A 27,688-nucleotide genomic window follows, 5' to 3' on the forward strand; every position below is an offset into this window, starting at 1 on the left:
AGAAATAGTACTATTTGCCAATGGAGGAAGAGGAGGCAGAATTGCTGAATTCCCAGGTATGATCGTCATTCAAGGGGTAGTGCCTCTCTTTCCCCAGGTCTCAGCAGCGCAAAATGCTTGAAACTAATCCCTGAGTAGATCATGGTTCTGTTGAACGATACTGCGCCAGTACTTTGCCAAATGCGTCAAGCCAAAGATCTATATAAGAGTCTTCCTCCTCAACCCTAATCACCTCGGTGACAACCTTTTCACAACCATCCAACCACAGTTCTGAGAACTTCTTGTCCAGTCACTCTTTCCAGCTCCAGCTGCTTACATTCTTTTCTCAACAACCGCGAGTTCGGTTTAATCTTGCTTCCACACGCTTTTAACTTTTTTCCCAATATCATATACCAAGGAGTTTCTGGATTTCCCATTTTCATCCCACCCATTCATTCACCATGTCCAAGTATCTCACCATCACCTTCCTCCTCGCCTGCGCTGCTGAGGCTCGTTTCGGCCAGGAGCAGATTCCTGTGGCTGCCGTCTCTGCCCTCACCAGCTTCGGCCAGCCTGGAGACTCCGGATCCCTCTCTGGCGCCGTCCCAGGTGTTCTTTTGGCTGCTGCCAACCCTTGCGACAAGGTATGTAGTTTCCTTACCGCATATCATGTTATTTTGCACCACTAACAAATAAAATCTATCATTTAGCTCACCCTGGCTGATAAGATCGTGGCCACCCTCGGCACTGACCCAGCCGTCATCAGCGCTGCCGCAGGTGTCGTGGCTGCCGAGCAAAACTTCAACCCCTTCGTGGTCAACATCCCCTCCATCTGCGGCGATGCCACCCTCCCCACCACCGCCGCCCTCCGCGGCATCGTCCCGCTCGTCGACCCGGCTGTGGGCGGATCCAACACCGAGAACGCCAACTCGGCGACCTCACTGAAGACGCCCTTCACCAACACCGACCTGTCTGTTGCTGGTGTCATGTCTGCCCAAGGCTTCAGCAACTTCACCACTGTGGATGCCACCGGAAACGCCGTCGCGGCCTCAGGAGCTGCTGCCGCTGGCACCGCCACCGCCTCATCTGCTGCCAGCGCCAGCACGGATGCTGCGACAGATAACTCGGATGCTGGTTGCGCCGCGAGCGCACCTGCGGCTGCTGCTACTACCACGAGCACTGCAGCTGTAGCCGCCACCACCACCACTGCTGCTGCTGCTGGAAACGCCACGACCAGCCTGGCCGGTGCGGACTTTGGAATCTGCACGCCGACTATGGACTTTCAGTTTGGCCGGGCAGAGTTCAGTAAGTCTCTTCATTTCTTTTGTGATTAACCATAAAAGACTCATCTTTTTGGCTAACAACACTTTTTTTTCTTTTCAGACCGCAAGGCTACTGAGGGAACATTCTTCCCTACCGACCCAAACCTCATCGCCAGCACCGGCCAGACCGACGCCTTGAACCCCAACATCATTACCAACTTCATCTGCAACCAGCTCACCAACGTCTGCCAGGCCAACCAGGCTGCTAAGGATGCTTGTGCGAGTGCCAAGGCGACGGTAGCGAGCCTGGGAACCAAGGACCAGACCACGGCTGATGCTTTCAACTCGGCTCTGGGTTTCTAAGTGAGAAATTAGTCGTCTTCAAACATATTCCTAGTACTTAGGAGTACTCTGATTGTCGGCCTGGGATCTCGAATAGACAGACTTGTGGACAATAGTCGGAAGGAGTTACTATAGATGAAGTCGCAATGTCTTGTTGTATGAATACGAACTTATGATAATACCAAAGTCATTTGAATGTGATTTCCAAAACGAAATGACGACCTATTTTGAGCATGTCTACTATCTACCCGCCCTCTGCCCGACCTTTCTCCTCAGATGCACTGAGAATAGTAGTCGTTCTCAAACGTGCAGGTCCCAGAAGAGCAACACGTTGCCCCAGTCCAACCTATACCGCCACACTGACCATACAGAGCAGAACAAGAGCCACTCGAAGCAGTAGTGGTCGTCACCACAGACGAGGTCGTCGTGCTGGACTTGCTCGTGACGGAAGTCGTCAGAGTGGCGCTGGTGCTGCTGCTACTTTTGCTGGTCGTCGTGCCCCCTCCTCCCCCAGCAGCACCCGTCAGCTTGACTGTCACGACCGAGTACGAAGGCAGAGACACCGTGGCCACACCGCCCGACAGCGTGATCGTCGTGGAGTTGACCGAGTGCGTGTTGTCCGTCAGCCAGGCACTCGCAGCCGAGGGCGTGAACCCGCTAAACGACACGGCCGCGGACGAAGTGGTGCTTCCAGAGTTGGTAAAGACCACCACGACGCTCCCATCTGTATTCTCAAAGGCCCCGATGGCCACGTTCGAAATGGTTCCCGACGTGCCGACACGAACAGCGCCGGGGCGGATGAACCTGCTCCACATGGCGAACGCCCACAGCCTTCCCGACGCGGTGGCCGTCTCGCCGTCTAGCACAGCGACGAGGTAGCTTGAGGCCGAGGGCTCGTCGACCTCCAGCCCTTCCCAGTAGATATACGCAGACAGGTTGGCCGAGAGAATGCCCGTGGAGATCTTCTCGGCCCAGGTCAGCCCCTCGCACAGCCCGCCTGAGCTGTACCACGTCGTGCACCAGGCATCACTCAGGTCGGCCCCCTCCGTCATCCACACCGGCGGCAGGTCCGTCAGGCTGCTGTCGATGAGCGAGGTCGGGTCCCCGCCGTACATGTGGCTGGTGAGCAGGCCGATATAAGGGCTGATGCTGTCTGCGGCGGCGAGGGCGGCGGTGACCGCCTGGGCGTCGCTCCAGCCGGTCATGTCGCAGCAGGCGATGGTGACGGAGCCGAGGCCGGCCGAGTTGAGGGTGTCGTAGAGGATGGGGACGAAAGAGGTGACCTCGACAGGGTTGGAGATTGTGATGAGCATCGAGGAGTATGACGTGCTGTTGAAAAAAAAAAAAAAAAGAAAGGATTCCAGATGTGAGCATCATTATTCAGGGCATCCAGATAATTGGGGCTTTTCGTTCGTTCCAAGGAGAAGATGAGGCAATACTGACGTTAGATCCGGCTCATTGAGAAACCCAACATATGTGATGGGGATTCCCGCCGAAGCATACAAATTGATATACTCGACCAAAAAATTTGCATACGCCTGTCTCCAGTCCCCAGAAGAGCAGGTATGGCCCGTCGTGCCACACAGATACCCACCATCAATATCCTCACCATTCGTCTTCATGAACCCAGGGGCACTCCAGGCGTCCGCATAGATGGTCGACACGCCATAGCTGATCGCCTGCTGGCTGAACCACACCTGGCCCTCGTCGTTGTCGTCCCACACGTACGTCGCATTGGCGGTCGGGGAGCCGGGGCTGGTCGGCTCGATGCTGTCGCCCGTGCCGTTGGAGCCGATGCGGTTGCGGATGATGGTCATGCCGGCCCCGACGGTGGTGTCGAAAAGGAGGTCCAGTCCTTGCTTCTGCGGGGCGGCCGCAAGGGCCTGGAACTCGCTGGCTCGCCCGAAGGCCTGGGAGAAGCCGAAGCCGTCGATGGTCTGGTAGGTCGTGGCGAGGTTGACCTCGATGGCTGTCTGGGCGGCGGCCAGGCCGCTGACCAACAGTGGCGCGTATCGTTTGAAGAAGGAGGCCATGGCTTGGGTGAGGCTTTGCACCCTAGTCAAGTACTTAATGATGAATGCTATGGATGATTCATGTGAGGCGAGCCTTGAAAGTCTCGAGTCTATCTGTCAACAAAGGGTCATCGTGAAGGGTTATGTATGAACTCATAACTGAGAGGCTATCAATGCCGATGATCCGAGGTACGACGCCGTACAACAAGAACAAAAGGAGGAGTTGGCCATGATCCGACTGAAATTGCACACCACGGCCCGTCAAGGCGATGCGAGGTGCCTTTCGCTAGAGTCACAGTGCAGTGTAAAGACTACGAGGTCTTACAAAATGCAACGATTGTGCAATTATGGGATCTTCTATTATGTGATGGCCTGGGATTCCTTGGTCTCAACTGCCTGAATGACTGTCGAAGGGGGTTGCTGTCACTCCGAATTGCCGTTTTGGGTCGAGATACAATGGGTGGCGTCCTGCCGATTGGAGGGATTTAATTGTCGCATCAGAGGCTATGATGCACGTGCACACTGGCTACTGTATTCCATAACGATTACTGTACGATACCAAAGAACTTGTGTATGTAGGCGTTATCTGACAAATCTTATGTACACAAGCCACAGTACTAAGTAAATGTGAGAGATGTCAAGCACCTGCATCTAGTAATTCTTTCTTGAGATGCTTGAGATTTCTTTGTACTATCTAGCCCAGAAAGGCTGCAAGGTTGGGATCTGAAGTATTTGAAAGCCCAGGACGGAGCGCTCTGATTGTGCAAAATCCAAAGTAATGTAGTAATCAAGAGCTCAAACTTGTGTCACTTCATCACCGACCTGTTTGAGAACCTGCAACATGAGTCAAGGGTCTTTGTGGTGATACGAAATCTTTGCGAGTAAGTAATGGTTCAGCTTGTTTCGTGTGCCGTTGAATCGAATACCATCATAATTAGTTACCGTCTGAATGCATCCCTTACGAGTACACACCGTGGACGCTGAGAACCTCGGGACCGCCACGGCTAGCTAAGAAGGCTGGATGGTTCAAGGCGGAAAGATAAGTGACACTGGCGGATGATAGAGGAAGAGCCTCGGGGAGGCAAATGCAAGACCTAGACCATTGCCGGATTCGGACTTCGTGCCTCGTGAAAAGGGGGTTTTATGGTTTCTGCTCCAAGGTGCTGTGGCCGCATCCGGCATGCGGCACAACTGTGTCTCACCCTAAAAAGCAAATGTAATTATCATAGGGGAATTTCTTCATCCTCAACCGGAATGAGTGGAAACTTCCTCTCTCATACACGATACGTAGTCTCGAATCATATGGAGTTGAACGAGCTGCTACCTGCTCGCAGGGGACGATATTCTCACGACTCTCGACGTCGCCTGCGGCATCACCACCGGCATCATGCCCTTGTCACAACGGCGAGACAACGTAACTCATCTACAGCTTACATGCGCGGAATTCGTGGTACGTAATCAGCATCTCTTGGGAGGAAGGACAGATGAGATGGGGAAACCCTCTGTGAGAATTACAAGGACCTGACAGGATCTCCAGGCTGTGTGTTGGACGGTCACGGCAATGTCCTTCATGTTTCTCGTGCTGCGCGTCATCTCGCGTCTTCGCGGCTCAAGACGACTGTTCTTCGATGACTACCTGCTTATATTTGGGTGGATCCTCGTAATGCTCAGGACTGCCCTTTGGCAATGGGCAGCAGTAGAAATGTTTGTCTTTTCTTGTGTTCTAACCACATTTACAGCGGACAGTGCAGACTGCCTGGCCCGGGCAGTCGAGGGTCCCGTCTACAATTTGCTGACTCTTATGCAGGTTCCAAAGCTTGGATAGTATGCTCAGCACAGCAGCATCTAATAGTCTGAGTCACGATGAGTCCATCACACGATACATCAGGGTGCAAGCCATCGGCTTGCTGTTCTACTACACAACACTCCTCGCCGCAAAGCTGTCCATAATATTCTTTTTCCGACGCCTTGGCCGCAACGCTCGAAGACAAAAGCGAATATGGTGGCCCGTCCTCCTCGTTTCACTCGCCACTTACATCGTCTCGATCAGTTATTTTCCCTACGCCTGCTTAGTCGGGTCTGGGTACGACCAGTATGTGGTCTGTCACCCGACCGCCTTTCACGGTCTCGGTACGAGGATGATCGCCGTCAATACGGGGTTAGATATTCTGTCGGATCTTTTCAGTGAGTAGTGGTAGACAAGTGGATGGTGGATGACGGTATTATCTTCAGAAAGATCCTGCCTGCTGACATCTGATCGTGCAGTCATGACGTTGCCGCTCGCCTTGGTCTGGGGCTTAAGACTGAAGTTCAAAAAGAAGCTGGCGTTCATGGGACTCTTTTCCTTGTCCTTGATTACCATCGCAGTTGCTATACTGCGCGCCTACTTTTTGTGCGTCTCAAGAGTGGGGGTAGATCAAGATCTGAACCCGTTAACCGTGGTGATGTGGGGTGCAATTCAGACATCGCTTGGTAAGTGTATACCGACCTGTGACAATCTATTTGTCTACAATGTATACAGAAATGCTGATATCTGCCCTCTCCAATACGTAGCCGTCATCATCGTCAGTCTCATGGCCTTCCCCCAGCTCTTCGCCGCCGCCAAGAAGACGCAGCCAACCTGGCCCCGACAACCACCCTTCTATAATGGGCTTGGAGAGCGAGTGGGAGGAGCGAGGCGGGATAAAATTAACGTGTATGATTTGACCTTGGTTACTACAACAGACGAGACCAATCGCAGTTCCAGGGCGGAGAACATCATGGAAGAGGTTGATGACCGGTCCGAGGAACAAGCGCAAGTAGGAGAAGCAAGCTCTGGACGTGTTGGTCTGGGATCTGGACATCGTTCGGACTAAGAGTTTCCGCCACACTTGGACGTCATGACTTGCGCAGCTGTTGCATGAGCTGTTAGAGATCATGATCAAAGTACCAGATGAAGTCATTTTGCTTCACTTCAAAGACGTTCGGGACCAGGTGACTTCCCTTTCGTGATTGCATCAGAAGGAAAGAAGGAAAAAAAAAAAAAGCACCCAATACATCTCTACGTGTTTGGACATTGGTCTTCGGCCAATTTAGGGATTCAGCATCGAGCGACAGGACAGTCCATCCAATAAATTCCGAAGAGGCGGACTTTCAGTCGTATCATTGCCATACGAAGCCGAAAACCCTCCGTTGGTCCGGGAACGCCCAATAGCGGGCATGTATCATATCGGGCGTTTCCGCGTCGCTCTGTGATGAAGACTAGATGAGCGTTACGAACATGAGACCAACCAATACATGAAAACAGGGCACAATAATCATCGGCTGAGAATTTGGGTGCAGTGTGCTGACTGTAACCTCAAGGTAACAATCATCTCACCAAATGGCTAATGGGGGAAAGAGGAAAGAAGAAAAGGAATGTAATTTTAGAGATATCGAATCTAACTCTCAGTTTGTTGGTAGACTTCAATTACTTAAATATGCAAAGATCGTGGCTGCTCCAGTTACACCACGATGGGCCCATTTTTGAGATCGTCGGCATTTGCTTAGACATCTACATACTTAAGTACTTGTGTAAGTTCTCAGAATAGCATTGTACCACTTTATTCAATCATGAGACAGCTTTTAGCAAATGAAGTAAGTGTGAAGCTCAAGTCCCCACTTGGCAGCCAACACTGCTGACTCGGACATAGATGGAGACAAGCTGCGCATTACGTAGGTACTGTAACTGCGCTCGACAATAGCCGTATCAATACCAGCAGCTGACTTGTCAGGAAGACGAGCTTTGATTTCTTATTCGACTATTCTCTCCTGTGTTTCTCCTGCGCAAAGTTATTGGACTCATCCAGCATGATTGTGAGGAAAAGATGACGCTCAAGATGTAAAATGAGAAGGACATCATCAAGCTTGGTGGTTCGAGGCACCAAAACCATCGAAACGTCAGACCCACCCATGTCCAACAGGAGGCTCAAGCAGGAACATGGATTATCTGCTCGAACAAGCCCTTTTTGACAGAATCCCTGCAGGGGTGCCCCCTTGGCAGTGGACTCTGAGGGGGATTCATCTCACACTGCCAGTGTATTGGTAGGCGAGAAGAACGTACGACGCAACGTGGAAGCCGGCGAGCCAGATTTTAGACTTATTTTCTATTCGGATCGCGGTTCCGCAGGGTCGATGTTTGTTTGATAGGGACTTGACCGAGGAGGGCCCTGGGTTTGGTTTGATCTTCGGGATGCAGGCCCTTGAGAGCGCTCGCCCGAGTTACTTTATACTATGGTAGCCAAGTTGATTGACTATTGTCAAGTCGTCGTTGTCTATTCCAGAAATCGTGGCTGAGAGGAGATCTACGGACTTGTGCTGTAGATCCGGAACGCTGTCGATCTTCCTCGACGGGAAATAGAATTAGTTAATCCTATAAAAACAACTTGTACACGTTGCATTAGTATCGCTGAATGTACTGCGCCACGCTCCAGTCAGTCAAGCATAAAGCCTTCATAGCAAGCCCGGGAATAACACCGGGAGGCAGCTACAAGCGGACGGTGCTACCAGACTGGGCATCCCGAGGGCGCTTCCGCGGTGCATGTGCGAGACAAACATTCGTCTCATTTCACCCCTCTTATCCTGGCAGTCGGGCCACCTTTGGAACATCAGCAGAAGAGGGAGAACAAAGTCAGGGCATAACCAAGATTGGCGCACTTGCGTGCATGTTGGCAAACCAAACCTTTCAGGGCCTCCTTGCCTCCCCCCCCCCCTGCGCGTGTTTCCGAGTGGAACCATCTGGCCGCAGTAGAATTTCCCCCTGGGCGCCTGAACATCATTACTATTGATCGGATCCGCAAGTGACAAGGAAGGTTGCCCAGAGCGGGCGGAACGTCATCAGCCCTGTACTGAGACAAGCAACTGTTACCGTTCGTGGAAGCTCCCCCGTTATTCTGTTGTGCTATAGTACTATGTATACAGCCAGCTTCGAGAGGCGCAACTGAAGGGAAGGCCTCGTGGTCCACAATTCTGGAATCGAACCGACGGGAGGTCAAGGGTACAGCATCTCGCGCGCGCAGGACCCCCGGTACCAGTCTTCATACTATAATCATAGTAGCCTTATCCTATGCCATGCGCTTGATTTGTGTCAAAACACCAGCAGCCACACCCTAGCACCTTACACCTCTGCAAGCGGCTCACTCCACCACTCTGCGACAATTTTCGTTCGAAGGCAAACAAGAGACGATGTTTGTAGATGGCCTCCTGGACGAAACAGGCGGCTGGACGACTAAGGAGCCATTCTTGCTCTTGTCGTCCAAACTATGGGACGCCCAGGGGGACAGGGTGTGGCAAAGCAGGAACGGTCATCTCATGCACATCACAAGTCTTTATTTAGGATGTATATATAGGAAGAGTTGATCAACCAGCTTGGAGGAGTTTTTCTTGGCCATCGATCATCATCTCCTTCACCAGCCATCGTTCTTGACTTTCATTCTTGGGATCCTGCGGATTCTTACGTTCAACTAATCAGTTTTTGATTCTACTTCTCCTTAGGCTGGGCCTTCACTCCCTTGGGTGCTTTTTTTGAGATACAAGTTATTGTTTCATTCTTCTTTTCTGTTCTTTCTTCATTCAGACCATCTACCCATCACGATGTTTTCTCTGAGGCTTTTCTCCCTGGCTGCTTTGGCCGCCCTCGCCCATGGCCACTCCCAGATCATCGCCGCCTATGGCGACTCTGGAATGAGTGTTGGTTTCCAAGGTAAGCACTCCCTGCTACCCCTCCTCCTTTCTCATCAGTGTTCTTTCATATTTGTTCTTACTAACAGCAAAACAGTCGAGGACCTGGCAAGAAATTGCACTAGCATCAGCCCTTGCCAGCAAGACGCCACTCTCATCCGCGACGCCGAGATTCAAAACAATGTCGCCAATGAATGCGGGCGGACAGAGATCGGCGGCAACATCGATGTCGGCGAGAACACGGAGAACGCGCTGGCCGCAGGGCAAGTGACCAAGGTCCAGTCCGGCTCAACAATCACCATGACGATTCACCAGGTGAACGCCGACGGTGCCGGCCCCTACACTGTGAGTTTTGCTCCTCCTATCAGATACAGAGTATGTGAGAAGATGAATTGCAACTGTACTGACGAATGGTCTCGTCTAAAATAGTGCGACATGGACCCGACCGGTAACTCCCTCGGCGTGACCGGCCAGACCGCCCTGCAAGTGACCAACAACGTCCCCGGCGCCAACGGCTTCTCACAGGCCAAGACGCAGGACTTCAACATGACCATCACGCTCCCCGCCAACATGAACTGCACAGGCGGCTCGACGGGCAACATCTGCACAGTGCGGTGCCGGAACAACGCGCTGGCAGGGCCCTTTGGCGGGTGTATCGCCGTGCAGCAGACCGACACCGCCGCCAAGACCAACGTGGCCGCCGACATCACTACCGGGTCTACCCTCGACGAGGTCAACGCTCAGGTCCAGCAGAACCAGATTGACCTCCCTGCTGCCATCGCCGCCAACCAGGCCGGTGGCACCCCGGAGCAGCTCGCTGCCCTGGCTGCCGTCTCTAAGCTCGCCTTCCCCACCGTCGTCAGCAAGGCCGCGCCTGTGCAGACGCCTGCTGCTGATGTTGTTGCCGCCGTTAATGCCGCTGCTTCGACGACGACTGCTGCTGCTGCTGCTACCACCAGCGACACCACCAAGAAGCACAAGAACAAGAACAACTGAGTTGTTCCTGATTGGGAAGCCAGTGGGATTAGGATCGTCTGAGACGATGGTGTCATGATGAGAACTGAATTAGAAAGTAGAGTGTCATATTTCAAAACTATATCAGATGGCTGGTCAGAGGGGGTGTGAATAGGAGGTGGTTGTTCTTTTCCTCCCAGCGATTTGATATATATCTGAACCATATTCCCCCAAAAGAAAAATTTGTCCATACGAACTGTACTACTGGTGAATTGCTTGCCCTCGATTTTGGGCGCCACAACTCCTCCTTTCTGCAACCATGACGACGGTCAACAGGTCGCAGAATGGGGGTTGCGTTAAGGCTCCCCAAACCATTTTTGTGAAGTAAAAGTGCGCTTCCATCAGTCCGGCGCGGATCCGCATGCGCATCACTGAAGGTCACTTTTGCTTCTTCCTCTCCTACCACAGAGTTCTCTTGGCGGCAGGCCTGGCACGACGCGAGTTTCGAATCTGCAGCATGGATTCAACTCCCTATATCCACTTTTATACGCGCGCTGCGCATTTTGTTGGTGTATGACTTGAGACACACACAGAAAGAGAGAGGGTAATATAGAGGTTTGAAGGGCAGAACAATTTCCAGGAAGGTGGCGATGGTCATGCAAAGCGCCCTGATTTTGCTAGGATTTATCGTGCTGGGCGAGGCTGCTCACGTCTTCCAGACAGCGTGACATCTCATTCTTGCTTACTCATTTTTCAGGTCTTTGCAGGAGGCCCCTCACCGGAGCAATAAATGAAGTGAGGCACAGCATCTGTCGCCATTTGCTCTTTTATTGAGACTCGCATCGTTAATTCGTACCGCACTAAGAACCACTACACCTTCAGAAAACCCAGAATTGCACTACTAAGCGTTGAGATTAATAACACCTCATCAAAGGATGACGAGCGAAAGGAAAACAACCCATACCGACCAATTGCGATGTTCAGATAGCACGGCACCTGTGCTGCTTGGAATCGATCCGTCGTCTGTGGAGGCGAGGTTGCTAGGTCTTATTGCCCTGAGGTCCCCATGTGTGGCCTCCCTGTGTCTGTCTGGAGATCCTTCTCGCTCCTTTCCTTGCTAGGCCCACTCAGCCCCGTCACATTGCTGGCCTTGGCCGTGCTGGTCCGCGCGGTAGTCTTGGTCACGACAAAGGAACTTGGTATCGCGAACAAGCTTCGTCTCTGTTCCCTAGGCCTGTTCGCGCCGGCGACGTCGGCGACCCGAGGTGCCCATTCAGCCTGGTCCGATATGTTCCTACCTGGCCGATACGGTCCATGCCTCCAGAAGGCCTTACTAAAGAGCGGTGCAAGTATGGGCGCATTGATCGCCGCAACCCCAGCAGCTGTCTCGCGGAAGCCCCAGCGGTTGATGGTGATGATGGACGGCGATCCGGCAATTGTAAAGGCTGCGCGCACTATTGCAGTGGCGATCAGGAAGAGGCCGGAGCAGAGGAGGAGCGTGACGCCCAGCTTTCGGAGGCGGGAGACTCGGAGCCGCCATAAGATTGGCAGTGGCAGGCTCAGGATAAGCGCATCGGTCAGGACGTTAAGGACGACGAGGGTCCAAAAATTCTGCGGGCGGAATGTGCACCGCAGGGGAGGTAAAGGCTTGACGGCCCAATTATCGTGGAATCTATCAAGTGGTGTGAGTCCCTCAATTTGAGAACGAAGGGAAAGAATCGTGGCGAGACTTACGGCCGACATGAGAGCAATGCAGTCAAACAAAGGGCGATGTAGGCGACGCAATTGATCCAACCCAGGCAGTGGACTGTTAACCAGGTCTGCCTCCATTCATCGGCTCTCAGTCTTTGATAAAAGCAGAGCACACTGAACTTCAGCGCCCCTTCTCCCGACCTTGTTAGATCTTGGTTCCGTCACAGGAAAATCAAGGAGCTTTGCGGCAGAATTATAAAGAAGGAAAGAAAACAACAACGCACAGATAAGCCCCGAGTATGTGAAAAAGGAGGCGTATTCCCATTTCGTTCCGTACATCAAAATAGCAATGTCCCTCTCGGAGAGATAGGGGAGCACTTCGGGCGTCACGTCAATGCTACCGCCAGTGTAGTAGGTGATTTCCACAATTACTGCATCGATTGTCCATAGAGCAAGAACCTAAACATTCCTCCCATCATCAGCAATGATCAGACCGCGGAAGCTCAAAAGACTCACGAGTAACATCAAGTAGTCGTCTCCGGCAAAGTTTCTAATACCAACAGTCCGAATCCTCACCACATACCGCAGCGAAATGACTAGGACTCCAAACACAAACCAGGCCTTCAGAAAGGGAAAGTATATCAGCAAGGCAGCACAATAAAGGGGTCATGGAATCCAGAGTAGTCAAACACAATGGCTGACGGAAAACTCACCCAGACTTCCGGCAGGTAGGTGCTGTCCACGTCCAAGTGGACAAGTGAACTAGGACTTGAAATCATGGCACATCTTGTGCTTAGCAAAAGTGGCTTTTTGGCAAGGCACAGATGTGGCCTGTGGGGATTTGACAAAGCAAAGATGGTTAACTTGCTCTTAAGCCGCCCAGAATGGCTCTTCCTTGTAGAAGTGATCAAGAGAAAGGGTCCATTGAAGGGGGGGCATAGGGGGTTCTTGAGGCGGAGGGGAAGAGGACTAAAGATGGCGGTCTTAAAAGAGGCCAAAGCCCTCGAAACAGATTCTCGAGGGTTTCAACTCTGATCTACAGGTGGTTGCAAAAGCGCCAACTAGGAGTGTCCCTTGCTTGCTTGGGTTTTTAATAGCCTTGCCAGGGACGCATGCTGCCTACGGAGAAGCCATCCTCGCACCGACATTATGGTGTCATTGATATTAATTACTGCCATTGAACCTTCGCTCGGATGCTTTCTGTGTGGTTTGTAATGCAGCCATGCGCCTGAGGTAGGAATGGTGAAAACTCTAATTCAGCTGAAGCCGGATCTCGGAAGCAAAGCTTAACGGCGGTGAAGAGCAAAGCCTTGCACTCGTCCCGGGCTTGCAAAGAAAGAGAGGGAGGCATTCATTCATTAGCACTGGGTGCTGTCAAGGCTGATGATTGCTAGCTGAGGACCCCCACAGCTGCGTGCGCAAGGCGCGTGCGTTTAACGTGTTCTAGATGTTTATACAGCTTCACAGCTGGTTTTGGATGCCTCATCCTTCAATTAACCCACGATGGCAGCTTGGTCTTCCTATATCTCTAATGATTAGTCAATATGAACAGAGTTTTGCAGGCCTGTCGGGTCGAGTCAGTATCATGAGCTAAAGGACGTCACGCATTTTATGCAGCCTGCCTTGCTCGGAAGGGAGGGTGCCGCGTAATCATCCTTGAGGTCTGGATAAACAAAACGGTGTCTGCATCTGTATTTAAGATGCAGGGTTCCACATAAAACTGCCGTTGCGTGACAGAGGCCGTGGACGGTTTGAGGCAGGGTAAGTGCTGGTATAGGAACAAGACAGTAGGACGTGGACAGCTGACAGCAGGTGGGGGCGCTGGAGTTGGAGCTCTCCAGGTGTTGTGGGGGATTCTGCGGGGGTAGTTACTGAAGCTCTAGCCAGCATTTTGTAGGGGTTCTGAGCACTGTGTACAGTCCAGCAGGCAGTTCCCGCTGCTCGGCGCAGTCAACAGGGATGAGGGAGACGCGACAGAACCAGAACGCGCTTTCCCCAGCAGGGGTCCTCTCGACCGCGTCTTTTCCCACTTTATCAACATCTCCCAAATCTCGCCTCCCCCCCCGACCCTCTCTCCCCTTTCATATCATGCGAATATTTGTCCTTTTTTGAGCTTGATTCCGTGTCTGGCGCCTTGTTCTTTGTACTTTTCGTTAGAAAAAGTTCTTATATCTATTGTTTCTTCGGTCAATTGATCTGGTCTCGACACCGCAAAAATGGGAGACAAATCGAGCGTCCCAGCTCGGACGCCGGCGAAGACGCCCTCGATGCTCAAAAAGAGTAGCAGTGGTAGCAATAGCGGCTCCCTTCCCTCGTCGGCCGGAAAGCAGCAGAGCATCTTGGGGTTCTTCTCCAAGACGGCCACGCAGGCGAGTGCCAAAGGAGCTACCCCGTCCTCCAGATCCGCCTCGTCTGCTGCTGCCTCGAGGGGAGCCAAGACCTTGTCGTCTCCGTGTCTGCAGGAGACAACCTCGAAATCCAACGCCCTGTCCTTCGCAAAGCGACCCTCCACGATCACACCCGTCCCTAGTAGCGATGCGGCAGAGCCCCTCAGCTCTCAGGAGAACAAAGACGTCATCCAGGTCGACATCAAGGTGCCCAGCGATTCTCTTCCATCTCCTAGCTCCTCGCCCGTGGTTCCAAAGATCGAGGATTCGGCTCATAGTAGCCCCTCTCGAAAAGTAGGACATTTTCCAGACTGATCGTGGTCTCTCGCAATGCTGACAGGCACCTCTACAGGCCAGGAAGGCGATCAACTACGCCGAATCCTCCGAAGACGAAGACGTGATCATGCCGCGTAAGGCGCGTCAGGCACGCACAAAGGCCCGTGCACGTGCCCCAGTGCTTGATGAGGACGATGAGGACGAGTATGATGGTGGGAATGACGAGATTATCGAGGACGATGATGGTGAGTCTTATATTCTGCTCGTCTATTGAACCCCCTCCGGGCCAAGGCGTCGCGTGTCACTAACACCAAGCAACAGACGATATGGCCGATTTTGTCGTATCCGACGACTCCGATGCTCCTGCCCGAGCCAAGAAGCGGAAGCGGCCCTCTACCGCTGCCACGTCCGCCCCTAGAAAGCGACATACCGCATCAAGCCCGCCCGTCTCTACCCATAAAGTAGACCCAGACGAGGACGAAGACATGTCGGACGGTCTCCCGGCCACTTCCACAGCTCAACAGTGGCGCTTTGACCCGGACAACATCGAGCCGCGGGCTGAACGTCCCAGAGCTCTGACCTCGAAAGCCAAGACAACCTCTGCGAAGACGAAGGAGAGGGCCTGCGACAAGGAGCCAGAACATCGGCATCGCTGGCTGGCACAGCCCGTCGACGCCAATCAAAACCCTCCTGGTCATCCAGACTACGATCCCTCCACCATCTGGGTACCCCCGCACCAGAAATTTTCGGCCTTTGAACAGCAATATTGGGACATCAAGAAAAACCTCTGGGACACAGTGGTCTTTTTCAAGAAGGGCAAATTCTACGAGTTGTATGAGAACGACGCTACAATTGGCCACCAGCTCTTCGACCTGAAGCTGACGGACCGTGTCAACATGCGCATGGTCGGCGTGCCTGAGAGCTCCCTGGACATGTGGGTCAACCAGTTCGTCGCCAAGGGGTACAAGGTTGCTCGTGTCGACCAGATGGAATCGGCACTCGGCAAGGAGATGCGCGAGCGCGACGTAAAAGGCCCGAAGGTGAACGCCAAGGACAAAATCATCCGCCGGGAGCTGGCCTGCATCCTCACAGGAGGCACCCTCGTGGACGGAAGCATGCTGCAGGATGACATGGCTGTCTACTGTGCCGCCGTCAAGGAGTCCATCCTTGAGGGCAAGCCTTCATTCGGTATCGCCTTCGTCGATGCTGCCACTGGCCAATTTTTCCTGTCCGAATTCGAAGATGATGTCGATCTCACAAAGTTCGAAACGTTCGTGGCCCAGATCTCACCCCGAGAGTTGCTGCTGGAGAAGTCGCACATCTCTCCCAAAGCCCTGCGCATCCTCAAAAACAACACTGCTCCTACCACGATCTGGAACAATCTCAAGTCCAACAGTGAGTTCTGGGGGTCTGACCAGACCCGCCGAGAGCTTGACTGTAACGACTACTTTGCATCAGAGGACGGCCAGGAGCAGGTATGGCCCAAGGTTCTCCAGGAGGCAAGAGACAAGAACTTGTTGATGTCAGCCCTTGGTGCTCTGACGCACTATTTGCGAGTCCTGAAGTTGGAGAAGAGTCTGCTGTCACAACAGAACTTCAGTTGGTATAGCCCCATCCACAAAAATGGCACTCTCATCCTGGACGGGCAGACACTCATCAATCTGGAAATCTTCTCCAACAATGTCAACGGCAGTGCTGAGGGCACCCTATTCCCGCTCCTCAACAGATGCGTCACGCCATTTGGCAAGAGGCTCTTCCGGCAGTGGGTCTGCCACCCTCTGTGCAACATTACAAAGATCAACCAGCGTTTGGATGCTGTGGATCTTCTGAACACAGACCGCAAGCTCCGTGAGCAGTTCGCGTCCGAGTTGACGAAAATGCCTGATCTTGAACGCCTCATTTCTCGTATTCACGCTGGTGCGTGTAAACCTGACGAGTTTGTCAAGGTTCTGGATGGATTCGAGCAAATTGAATATACCATGACGCTCATGAAATCCTTCGGAGAAGGCAATACCTTGGTGGACAAACTCGTCTCCTCCATGCCTAATCTCTCTGAGCCGCTCGCCTTCTGGAACAGTGCTTTCGACAGGAGGATGGCCCGCGAACAGAAGCTACTGATCCCCGAACGGGGCATCGAGGAGGCCTTTGACAACAGCGTCGACGAGATCAAGCGTATCAAGAAGGACCTCGATGCCCTCCTCTCCGAGCAGATGAACAAGCTGAAATGCACGAAGCTCAAGTTCACAGATGTGGGCAAGGAGGTCTACCAGGTTGAAGTCCCAAAGGCGGTCGAAGTACCCAAGACCTGGCGGCAGATGTCTGCCACCGCACAGGTCAAGCGTTACTACTTTAGGCAACTCGAGGAGCTCGTGCGGGAACTGCAGGAGGCAGAGGAGACACACTCGCAAGTCGTCAAGGATGTTGCGTCTAGCTTCTTCAGCCGCTTCGACGCGGACAATGAGACGTGGCTACAGGCCATCAAGGTCGTGTCCCAACTGGACTGCCTCGTCAGCTTGGCCAGGGCCTCTACAGCCCTGGGGCAGCCGAGCTGTCGTCCTGTCTTTGTGGACGAGGAGCGGACCGTTGTGGAGTTCGAGGAGCTGCGTCACCCATGCATGCTGAACAGTGTTGACGACTTCATTCCCAATGATATCAAGCTGGGTGGTAACGAGGCCAAGATTAACTTGTTGACGGGCGCCAACGCCGCTGGCAAATCGACCGTATTGCGCATGGTAAGTCCCTTTGAGAGCTGATAGATTCCTCTGGTCACGAGCATGAAACTTACCTTCATCTACTAGTCGTGTATCGCGGTTATCATGGCCCAGATCGGGTGCTACGTTCCTGCGGTCTCAGCCCGCCTGACTCCAGTGGATCGCATCATGTCTCGCCTCGGTGCCAACGACAACATCTTTGCAGCGCAGTCGACGTTCTTCGTCGAGCTGTCCGAGACGAAGAAGATCCTGTCTGAGGCAACACCTCGGTCGCTGGTCATCCTGGATGAGCTCGGCCGCGGTACGTCCTCGTATGACGGCGTGGCCGTCGCCCAGGCTGTGCTCCACCACATCGCCTCCCACATCGGCTGCGTGGGCTTCTTCGCGACGCACTACCACAGTCTGGCGACGGAGTTCGAGAACCACCCCGAAATTGCGCCACGGCGCATGCAAATTCATGTCGACGATACCAACCGGCGGGTAACGTTCCTATACAAGCTCGAGGAGGGCGTGGCCGAAGGGTCGTTTGGTATGCACTGCGCTGCCATGTGTGGCATCTCAGGGAAGGTCATCGAGAGTGCAGAGGCCGCGGCCAAGGCGTGGGAGCACACATCGCGGCTGAAGGAGAGTCTCGAGCGGGCCAAGACGGGCTGCTATATCCCGCTCGGTGTGCTGAGCGATGTCTCGTCGCTGCTAGCGGGCAGGCAGGACGAGGACGGGAGGAGTGAGGTCGACGAAAGGGGTGTGGAAGTGCTGTTGAGAGCTATTGAAGCCCTGTGAGCTTAATGACCTGGCTGGCAAGTCTTGCACCTTGATTTTCCAAGGGTTGTACAACTTCCTACGGACTCTTGTAGCATGTCTGACTGTACGTTGCTGGATTTTCTGGCCAATTTGCTGTACAATACCACCAGAACACATCAACATCTATCTCACAAATGCAAACTGCAATTATCACAACAAATCACGGCACGAGGCTGGCTGCCGGGGCCAGGTGCCGGGGTCGATAAGTAAATAACGTTATGGAGAGGCGGGCCCAAACCGAGTGTCCAAGGCTCCGACTAATCGTTTTCGACTGGAATGGATTCTGGACACAGCTTAGGCCTCCAGGTTCAGTGTCTTACCGACTTCATCTGCGGATTGCCTGCTGCCTGCTAAACTAGACCAGAGTCGCATGGCCCAGCCCGGCCGCTCTTTTTATTGCGTTGCCTACAAGGAGCCGAGCTGCGGTGGCTTGGTCCTAAAACTGATCCACACCGCCTATAAGGAACGAGAAGCTAGCTTTCGTCGTGATTAATCAACACCTTGCTGCTGCTCCTGCGTCCATAGAGAGAGCTTTGCAGGATATGGCAGGTTCTCGGTAGTTACTTTGGTCGTTTCTATTTTCCTAATTGGTTTTGGTTCTTCTCAGGAAACAGGCAAGTTTGCTTTGTCAGATGATAAGTCAGTCTGCATGTCATACATGGTCGGTGTTGCCAGTGGCTTGCTGCCCGCTCCCTTCTCCCACTCCCTCCCCCCTTCACAGCTCCACCCCACCACCCCCGCGGTGGCGTTACTATCTCAGCCTTTCCTTTGTCTCTGGGCGCGGTTTTCAGGAGCTGCATGACACTGCCTCAGAAGTTAAGTTGGTTGGGATGGCCCAGAACATGATGCAAGTAGCAGCGAACCAGAAAACTGCTACATACTTATGTGGGCGATGTGTATTCGTGTGAGATTGTGTCTGTGTGTGTGTAGTTTCCATCTGATGCTGATGATCCCTGTTAGGAGCAGCATATAATATCCCACGGATCCTTCCCGTTGCAGCTGAGTGTGGGGTGGACGGACGGATAAAGCCTGGTAAGTGGTCACCGCTCTTGAAGCTGTGATCTGGGACCTGGGATGGTTGTTGCAAGGAACGAGAAGAAGAGATGATATGATAGTGGGCTATTTTGTCTGCCACCACTTGTAGTCGATCACTCGGGCACTGTCCATACATGAGCCAAGCTCAGCGAGAACAACAACTAACAGCTTATGAGTCAGCCCTATGAGCAAAGCTCAGCATGATAAGATGAACATGATTGTCCCTCCCAATAGCGAGCGGTTACCAGCAGCGACTGGCTGCTAAAGACCAATAAAAGAAGACAATAGAGGGGGGGAGAGAGTCCTAGATGGTAGTTCTGACACCCCCGGCCGAGGCGTCTCCATAACCACATGCAGATCTAACAAGGGTCCAACAAGACTTGGACGAAATAGGCAAATGCACAAAGACGTCGAAACGTCAGCACGCATCTTACCTGCTTGTTCCCTCTCTGTCTCGCGTTGCATAGAGAGGGGACGATAACCCCCGGGCCACTCCATGGGGGAGACAGGGGTGGGCCGCATAGGACCCGCACCACAGGTCGCCCACCCATAATTCGTAGGCTAATCACGCGTAAAATAAACATTGTGTGGATGGGATCATTTGATAGGGCACGTTGGAACTAATTACGGCATCCACTGAACGACTACCGATGGGTGAGATCTAAATAGTTCCCACTCCGCAGCTGTCTAAGCTAACCCTCTTTTCGTTCTGGATGAGAGGCCGCAGGGGGTTTCAATGGGCTGACCATCACTGCTGGCCCGTAGAACCGTCCTGGATGTGTTTGTCCGTCCTGTCGATCTCGAAAAGGAGAGAGAGAGGGCTGACTGATGCCGGCAACTGTGATGCACCTATGCATGAGCTGGGTCTGTTGAGGGTCAGGAGGGGGGAGAACAGGGAAAAGGAAGAGGGAAGAAAAGAGGAAAAATACGATTCGCGGGCCCATAGACGCTCATAAAGGACCCAAGAGGCACCACGTGGTAGTAGAAGTAAATTCGGCGAGGGTGCGTCTCGCTTACGCCCGTGCAACGATAAAGAGTGCGAAGAAAAGTCTTGCCGGGGCAAACAGCTTGACCAAAGTACAACGAGAATGTATCGTAAGCGCCAGTGGTCGCATCTGTTAGCTTTGTACGACAATGCATTCTCATACCTTTCAATCTTTCTCACTATATTCTTTGTCACTTCTTGTTCCTCCCTGCCCTTGTTCCATCCCTCCTTGTGAGAAAAAAAACCTGTGTGTAACGTCAATAAGCGCATCTCAAGTGGGTAGATTTCAGTGTAACACCACACACCGTCAGCACAGCCCGCGCGAAGCTGTCCTCATTCTCTCTCTCTCTCTCCCCCCCCCCCTCTCCTATCCTTTTGTTTCTCTTTTCATTTCTTCATGGCCTAGGCTCGAACAAGATAATGACCTCACCCTCCTCCCTGCGTTTCTTTCCCTTCCCTCTTTAATGACAACCAGCGCCGTGTAACGTTGATCCGACCAGCATTACTCATATTTGTAATCCAAGCCTCCGTCAAGGAATCCTTAAGTCTCACTCACACCAGAACATAGAGAGGCACATATAGCAACACACACTGCATGGGAGATAGCCGCCAGGGCTCAGTCGGTCAAAGCGCCTGCAAAGGCTCTCTCTCTCTCCACATCTCCCACCGTCTCGTTCCTCCTCCTCCTCTGGTACTCCCGCGAGCGTTTACTTGGCGGTCAGATCCTAAATCATCCTGGCGTAGAGAATTATATCATGTCTGGGCTGGAAGAGCCCAACCATTGACACTATATTGTTTTCTTGTCCTTCTTTTTCCTTCTCCTGGAAGATTGGGTTTCCCGAAATATTATATGAGGTAGACACATAAGGTTTCAAAGCATATCTCAGCAACACTTCCTCCCCTCGCCTCCTTGCGCCCCCCCCCCCGGCCCCCTCCCCACCTTCCAAGGCAACAACATTTCTCTGCGTCTCGTCTGCCACGTTAAGACAGAGCTAGAGAGACAGAGAAAACATAAAGAGCTCCAGAGAATTCAGGGATGACGACTTCACGTACAAGCAGAGGGCGACTAGCCGTACCCACATCTGGCGAAAACGCTGTCGACTTCACACCGGATTTATAGTTTTTGTGGGCGAGGACCAGGTTCAGGCTTTCTTTGGAGACTTGGTGCTTTGATATTGTATACTCTGCCCTACTTAGTCGCACATTACTCGCATACACACTCACGCACACGCACGCACACACACGCACACACACGGACACACCCCACGCCATGGGAGCCCCGATCCACGTGGCAGACACCGGGGCCGGCCGCCGTGAAAAGCAACGTTCGAGAACAGGTGAGTTCTTTACATATTTTCTTGCAGTCGACCAATCCCATGGAAGCTTTTACATAGTATTGCGTCTCTCAAATTTTCTAGTTGTGTTTTACTTTGCTTGCCCCATTAACGACGACATTCTCCCTTTCCCTCTCATGAACATGAACATATTGTTGATCTGAGTAATACAGGCTGTCGAACCTGCCGGTCGCGCAAGGTAAGAAAACACTTTATCATGCATCTTGCTGTTTGGCATTGCCAAATCACATGTATACAAGAGAGTACAGAAGACCAAACAGAAAGGGAAAGGAAGAAGAAATCTAATCATTTATCATCATGATTCATTCATCTTAGGTTAAATGTGACGAGAGGCCTGGCGGCTGCTACAACTGCGCCCGCCTCAACCTCCCCTGCCCCAACTCGGCCGCCTACCACAATGCCCTCCTCAAGGGGGAGGCCGAGGGCGAGTATCTCCGGACCCAGGCAGGTCTGCGCCGGTCACGAACCTACCGCTCGTGCCGAGGATGTCGGTCGTCCAAAAGCAGGTGCTCTGGGGAGAGGCCTACTTGTCTGCGCTGCAGGCAGCGGGACATACAGTGTTGTTATGATGGGAAAGAGGCCCCTGCTTGGCTGGAGGTGGCTTCACAGGAGGCGGATGGGAGGGGAAGACGAGGTTCCAGCAAGGGCGGAACGTGAGTGAAGAGCAATCCTGCCCCCTTATTCGTGTTCTATCTTTGTCTTTTTTTCTTTTTTTTTTCTCTTCGTTTTGCAAGAGAGAAAAAGAGAGGGAGAATTTTCGACAATTTTATACTGCTGTTCAAATGCTAATTCGGGCCACCTCGTTCCCCTTTTGGTTGATCATAGACCATCCAGCAGCGGTGCTATGCACAGTCACCCAAGCTCACCAGCGCTCTCCCATGCCGGCTCGAGCCCGTCAAGTTCTCGCCACCGTGGGACGACCTCTGAGCCGGATCTCGCAGCAACGACGACAACAGAATCATCATCCTCATCGTCATGGCTTCTAGCGCATGAGCTGCCCAGAAGCAGGGAGCATGTCGTCCAGCTAGTCGAGGCCTTCTTCGCCAACATGCACAGTCTCCGGTGTTTTGGCTTTATCCACAGGCCGTCTGTGTTGCGGCATCTGGAGCACTGGTCGTCATCTGCCTGGTATGAACACCAGGGAAATGCACTTCTTCTGGTGGTGTGTGCCCTGGGCGCCAAGTTCTATGCCGTTAAACACGGCAGCAGCATGGGAGAAGGAGGGGATGGGGATGGGGATGGGGATGGGGATGAGGACGGAGACGGAATGGACGGCGAGTCCCAGCAGAGGCAGCAGCAGTTTTGCTCGGGCAATTTGGCCCTCTCGGCAGGATGCCACTGGGCGAGGAGGGCACAACAAGTCGTCCTCTTGGGGCTGGATACACCCTCGGTCGAGAACGCCATGGCCGTGGTCCTCCTGCATGAGCACGAGCTGCGAGTAGGAAACCACGCCTGCGCTTTCATGCTCACTGGTTTGGGTGTTAGGATGGCCCAGGCTCTCCAGATCAATATTGAGTCCTCTCCCGACATCCTCTGCAGGGGCCAAACGAAAGATAAGAACAAAAAGAAAGAAGGAGGAGTAGGTGGGGGAGGAGGACAACAACAACAGGGCTTGTCACCCACGACAAGAGAAGCCAGGAGGAGACTGATGTGGAGCATCTACACAATGGACGCCTGGGTGGGAAGCGGAGTAGACGAGCTGACCCTCCTCCGCGAGGCAGATGTGCAGATCCAGCTCCCCTGCAGCGACCACAGCTTCGACGCCCAGCGCCCTCGTATCGTGGAGGCGCTGCGTCCCGGTACATTCTTACCCTTTGTCTCCGCCGAGGACCGCCGCCAGCAAGGGAGCAACAGCGGCGCCGCAGTGGAGCGGCTCGACCTTCAGGCCTATTTCATACGGCTCGTCAGCATCCGCAGAAAGGTCCTCCGGTTCGTCAAACACCTCGACCAGGCACAGCCGCCCTGGCTTCCACAGTCTGAGTTCGCCATGCTACAGGCACAGTTACAGCACTGGGTAAACCATCTCCCGGACAGCATGCGCCTCACGAGGGGTGCGATCCACAGGCGAAAAGAGGCCTCTCAGCTTGGAGGGATGCTGTTCTGCCACTTTACCTATCACCAGACCATGTGCGACCTGGCGCGCATCGGCATGAGGGACATCTTCCCCATGCGCGGGCGGCTCGAGTGTCCTCCTGAGCAGGCCTCTTTCACCAAGCGCGTGCAGGATCAGTGTTTTGAGCACTGCATGGCGATCTGTGGTTTGTTCGAGGAGGCCTTGGGGCATGGACAGGAGGCACTGGCAGATACGTGGCTCAGCGTGGTAGCGCACGACTCGGCAAGGGTGGTCATTCACTGCATCACCGCTGGCGTAGGGAGTGCTAAGGAAAAGGGGGAGGTGTTTAAGATGAATGCTGTGACTGCGGTGCACTCGAATATTCGAGCTCTTCACGCCATGATTCCTGTTCACTCCCTCGCTCGACCACTGGTAAGTCTTCTTTTTGTCTTCCTTCTGGCATCAACTGGGAGAAATTGTTCGTTGGCTAATACCCCAGCGTCTCTTCCCATCACTACTGGATACAGCATGCCGCTACTGTCCAAATGCTGCTTGCAGCAGGCCTCCCCATACCTCGTTCATCTGTAGAAACGAACAACGGAAACCATCTCCACTCCTCCACACCCATCGTCCTTGTCAGCAGCGACCAGGAGGCCGCAGGAGGAAGGGCAACGATCACACCTCCTCCGCATCCAACCGATGCAGGCTGGGGAAGTCCTCCACAGTATACACCTGACCAGGTCCTCAACCCCCTTGCCATATTCCGCATGGCCAGGAGGACCATCTCGGACAGGGAGAAGCACTCGTGCTCATCAGAGACCATCGAATCCTGCACGGTCAACATAACGACAACAACATCAGCAGACCAGGATCAGCATCATCGCCAACACCCAACAGCAGCGCCCTTTGGCGAAGATCATATCCATCCAGGCCTACTTCCTCCTCACCACCAGCAGCACCATCACCCTCACCAACGCGGGCTCAGCAGCAGCTCTTCCTCGGCGTTTGACCTAGGCCTGGGGCCACAAGCCCTCTCGTCCATGGCATCATTTCCAGTAGGGGGGTCCTCGTCGTACGCAACACCGGCCTCTAGTTCACCCGCACCCTCTACAATGTTTCTGGACGACACCATGACGGGAGGACTGCCCCCAGGCTATGGCGATGCAATGGGCATAGCAGCAGGAGCAGCCTTCGACGATCTCCATGCATACAACCTCTCCCTCGTGATGGGAGACATTGGCATGCCCCTCCATTCCAGTGGCGGTGGTGGGGTTATGGGTGGTGTGCCTTCGCATCATTCTGCTGTGATGCCTGATTATGACAATACCAGTGTCTATCCTCACCCTCCTCACCCTGTGTCGGCGGCAGGAGCAGTGTCTCAAGGGGCGCCTGCAACGTCGAATCATGATTTTGGGGGGGTTTCTATGGGTACTTTGGGTGGCTTTCAGGAGGATGGCTCTGGGCATATGCTAAATTGGGATGTCTAGGAGGAAGGAGACAGAGAGAGATGATGTATTTACTCGTGTGCTTGATATGAGAAGGGATATCCTTTGTGACTTTGAACAGGGTATGGAATCACATCTGTGATAAAAATAGTCGTCAGTCTACAACAAGTATTGAAATGGCACACGCAAAACACAATCAAAGAAAAAATTGGAGTTCTTTTTTTGCAATAAGAGAAACGGAATGAAGAGACATTATTTATATGCACAAATGCTGAGCCCTGATCAAATTACTGGGAAGGTCAGCATTGTAGAAGCAACAGACAGCCCGGCGTAATCGACCTTCCCTTTGCAGGCATTATGTGTGCTCGATATGACATAATTGAGCAAGTAGCACATCTCTGAAGAATTCATTACCAGTGTCATAACCCGCTCAACATGCAGGCAACTCAGTAGGCCATACGCAATAAGGACATAGGCCGGGATAACTAGGATGAATCAGGGTATTGGTCAAGATGATCCTGTCTGAAGAGCTGGGTGTGTAAGAGCCCATCTATTACTATGAGATAGATGATAATGTAAATGTCTTGAGTCGTTACCCTGAATAGTGCACTCGGTAATTATATTGTAATAGCCTCACTGCGAATGAAAAATCACATCAACGTGCAAGGATTGCATCGATATCCAAAGCTTGTGATTGGCACCGCTCTTTTTTGGCATAACCCTTTTCGGTATTAGTCGGTCTTCAGACTATTACCACAGTGCTCATTACACGTAAGCATTGAACGTACATGTGTGTACAATAAAGTTCAAGAAATATAATGTCCTTATCAGGTTTATCTTGGGGTTCTAGCAAAGGTGAACCTGGATTGCCATGCCCAGGAAGCCAATCCTCCTCGACACAGGAACTTGAAGTGGATTCCCCCCTACGGCATTGGATACCAAGATCCATGAGTGGTGATTTTATGTGTTCTCCTGCGCTCATATCCATATGGGATTCTTCCGTCCACCGCGTTCCTGCTCTTCTATATGCCACATCATCATATCATCAAGACTGTAATGTATAACCTGAGACTCAGTCATCTATCCTCATAGCCAAAATCTAAGCGCACTACAGGCACATGGTCTGGCAGGAAACACGTGGGTTATCTCATCTTTCTGAATGAGAGGAGGCAGGGAGGGACAAGAGGAAGATGGACGGCGCAGGCTGGGCCACTCGTTTCTGTTTGTGCTCTTGGCCCGAGGACAAAATAAAAGGCTGAGTCTAGGGCTCGTACACGTTGCACGAGATTAACAACTACTGCCCAACGCGATGTCCGAACCAGACATTACAAAATACCTTCGCAGAATCTATAGCTCGCTCACGTGGGAAGACATCCGAGACGCCCACAAGAACCCCACCAAAATAGTCGGCAGCCATCCGCCCAAGAACTCCTTCTCCGCCCCGCAGAGGAGCCCCACGACCTGCAGGCGGACCCGCTAGAGGTGAAGACCCTGGCGGGGGGGACGAGGAGTATGTGGCGTTGCTGGGGGGAGACGCGTCAGGTTGGAGCCGTGGCAGTACAGGGCCGAAACGCCTTTGATTGTATCGCGATGGCGTATCTCGATGCTGTCTATGGGACATGGTCTAAATGAAATGAAATATCGAACAGAGACAAACAGAGCGAAAGAAGAAAAAGAACTCATCAGCAAGACCATCACTTACGAGCCTCGGAGTTCCGTTCTCGACCTCCCTTGGGTAATCCGGCCCAGACCAAAGTGAGCTGCGCCACCCTCGCTCAGCTGGTGAGTGCACCTATGGTTCCATATATATTGGGTAGTAACACCACCAAAACGTCCCTGCCACCTTCCTTCAAGGGTCCTCATGAAACTCATGCGAACCATGCCGTGTCTGCCGTGCCTGCCCAAGCCCGCCAAGGGAAGGAGCTGCTGGGAGAGAGGCACGAGAGGAGAGGGAGAAAAGACCCGCCAGCAGCAGGGGACCCCCCAGTCGTCTAGTGGCCAGTGATCACTGCACCAACGCCACTAGCCAATAGGGTATTACAGCCCATGAACTATGACGACATGTCTGCCCACGGTTTGGAAAAGAGGCCTGCATCTTCTCCTTCCGCACTCTCAGCCTAGATGAGACCAGATCAGGAAAAAGGAAAGAGTGAGTGAGGAAAGGAAAGATGAGGTCACTCGAGGATGAAATTCTCCGAAGGTGCTATAGTAGAAGGTTGAATATGCTAAGCTACTACGGTACATACTGCCAGCCATGCAAGTGAGTGGAGAAGCAAGAGAAAAAGCCCAACACATTGCCAAGGGGGTTGGTTGGAGGGAAGGCTTTTCCCCTCTTTCTTGCCTGAGCCCAGGGATGACGACGGGGAACTGATTGGATGTCGCCCTGTATTGGCGATCTCAGATGCTGGTTGACTTGTGACATGCCAGATGCGTTGTTCGTTGGGCGGCCACCACGTCATTCTTTTTTTTTTTTTTTTTCGTCCTTCCCTTTTTTCCTTGGACTCACCAGCGCCTGACCTTTTTCTTTACGTAGTAGTAAACCACTTGTTTCTTTTTGGTTTCCTTTGATCTCTTACTTTTTTCTCCCCTTTATTTCTTGCCTGGCTGCTCAGCCTCTCTCCTCCCCACTATACAAGCTACCATTCCGCATATATAACAGTAACTTGCACCCATCATCAACAAAGGACTCCTTAAGCTCCCTA

At 52.8% G+C, this 27,688-nt stretch overlaps 9 protein-coding genes across 9 annotated transcripts; 7 read left to right on the top strand and 2 right to left on the bottom strand.

Moving 5' to 3' along the window:
* Positions 1-470: 470 nt before the first annotated feature.
* M406DRAFT_234379 (uncharacterized protein) lies at positions 471-992 on the top strand (the record flags this gene model as incomplete). Its single annotated transcript, XM_040915980.1, has 2 exons — positions 471-623; positions 690-992. Coding segments are annotated over 2 exons (456 nt in total), but the record flags the coding sequence as incomplete, so codon positions are not given.
* Positions 993-1,223: 231 nt separating this feature from the next.
* M406DRAFT_243383 (uncharacterized protein) lies at positions 1,224-1,604 on the top strand (the record flags this gene model as incomplete). Its single annotated transcript, XM_040916212.1, has 2 exons — positions 1,224-1,284; positions 1,363-1,604. Coding segments are annotated over 2 exons (303 nt in total), but the record flags the coding sequence as incomplete, so codon positions are not given.
* A 279-nt stretch (positions 1,605-1,883) lies between these two features.
* On the bottom strand, positions 1,884-3,616 carry M406DRAFT_71215 (family 5 glycoside hydrolase; the record flags this gene model as incomplete). The annotated part of the gene is made up of 3 exons (XM_040925403.1): positions 1,884-1,942; positions 2,065-2,912; positions 3,027-3,616. The coding sequence occupies 3 exons, from the start codon at positions 3,614-3,616 to the stop codon at positions 1,884-1,886; spliced, it is 1,497 nt and encodes a 498-aa protein (XP_040775189.1).
* Positions 3,617-5,141: 1,525 nt separating this feature from the next.
* M406DRAFT_240854 (uncharacterized protein) lies at positions 5,142-5,976 on the top strand (the record flags this gene model as incomplete). Its single annotated transcript, XM_040916136.1, has 3 exons — positions 5,142-5,340; positions 5,438-5,779; positions 5,861-5,976. Coding segments are annotated over 3 exons (657 nt in total), but the record flags the coding sequence as incomplete, so codon positions are not given.
* A 63-nt stretch (positions 5,977-6,039) lies between these two features.
* Positions 6,040-6,450, top strand: M406DRAFT_339892 (uncharacterized protein; the record flags this gene model as incomplete). The annotated part of the gene is made up of 2 exons (XM_040921497.1): positions 6,040-6,067; positions 6,149-6,450. The coding sequence occupies 2 exons, from the start codon at positions 6,040-6,042 to the stop codon at positions 6,448-6,450; spliced, it is 330 nt and encodes a 109-aa protein (XP_040775191.1).
* A 2,248-nt stretch (positions 6,451-8,698) lies between these two features.
* On the top strand, positions 8,699-10,478 carry M406DRAFT_291283 (uncharacterized protein). The gene is made up of 3 exons (XM_040918952.1): positions 8,699-9,314; positions 9,390-9,637; positions 9,722-10,478. Exons 1-3 carry the CDS (start codon positions 9,206-9,208, stop codon positions 10,286-10,288), a joined length of 924 nt encoding a protein of 307 aa, XP_040775192.1. The 5' UTR covers positions 8,699-9,205; the 3' UTR covers positions 10,289-10,478.
* Positions 10,479-11,566: 1,088 nt separating this feature from the next.
* Positions 11,567-12,562, bottom strand: M406DRAFT_232985 (uncharacterized protein; the record flags this gene model as incomplete). Its single annotated transcript, XM_040915927.1, has 4 exons — positions 11,567-11,918; positions 11,981-12,128; positions 12,223-12,397; positions 12,455-12,562. Coding segments are annotated over 4 exons (783 nt in total), but the record flags the coding sequence as incomplete, so codon positions are not given.
* A 1,592-nt stretch (positions 12,563-14,154) lies between these two features.
* Positions 14,155-18,092, top strand: M406DRAFT_42775 (uncharacterized protein; the record flags this gene model as incomplete). The annotated part of the gene is made up of 4 exons (XM_040924205.1): positions 14,155-14,574; positions 14,666-14,846; positions 14,917-17,333; positions 17,400-18,092. The coding sequence occupies 4 exons, from the start codon at positions 14,155-14,157 to the stop codon at positions 18,090-18,092; spliced, it is 3,711 nt and encodes a 1,236-aa protein (XP_040775194.1).
* A 3,538-nt stretch (positions 18,093-21,630) lies between these two features.
* Positions 21,631-24,129, top strand: M406DRAFT_260426 (uncharacterized protein; the record flags this gene model as incomplete). The annotated part of the gene is made up of 4 exons (XM_040917363.1): positions 21,631-21,666; positions 21,804-22,085; positions 22,417-22,680; positions 22,768-24,129. Coding segments are annotated over 4 exons (1,944 nt in total), but the record flags the coding sequence as incomplete, so codon positions are not given.
* Between the last annotated feature and the right edge of the window lie 3,559 nt (positions 24,130-27,688).

This window comes from Cryphonectria parasitica (assembly GCF_011745365.1).
Source record: "Cryphonectria parasitica EP155 unplaced genomic scaffold M406scaffold_5, whole genome shotgun sequence".
NCBI lineage: Eukaryota > Fungi > Ascomycota > Sordariomycetes > Diaporthales > Cryphonectriaceae > Cryphonectria > Cryphonectria parasitica.

Coding starts and splice junctions, on each gene's coding strand:
- M406DRAFT_291283 (XM_040918952.1), top strand. CDS start 9,206: ATGTTTTCTCTGAGGCTTTTCTCCCTGGCTGCTTTGGCCGCCCTCGCC. Junction 9,315..9,389: donor AATGAGTGTTGGTTTCCAAG/GTAAGCACTCCC, acceptor ACAGCAAAACAG/TCGAGGACCTGGCAAGAAAT. Junction 9,638..9,721: donor ACGGTGCCGGCCCCTACACT/GTGAGTTTTGCT, acceptor CGTCTAAAATAG/TGCGACATGGACCCGACCGG.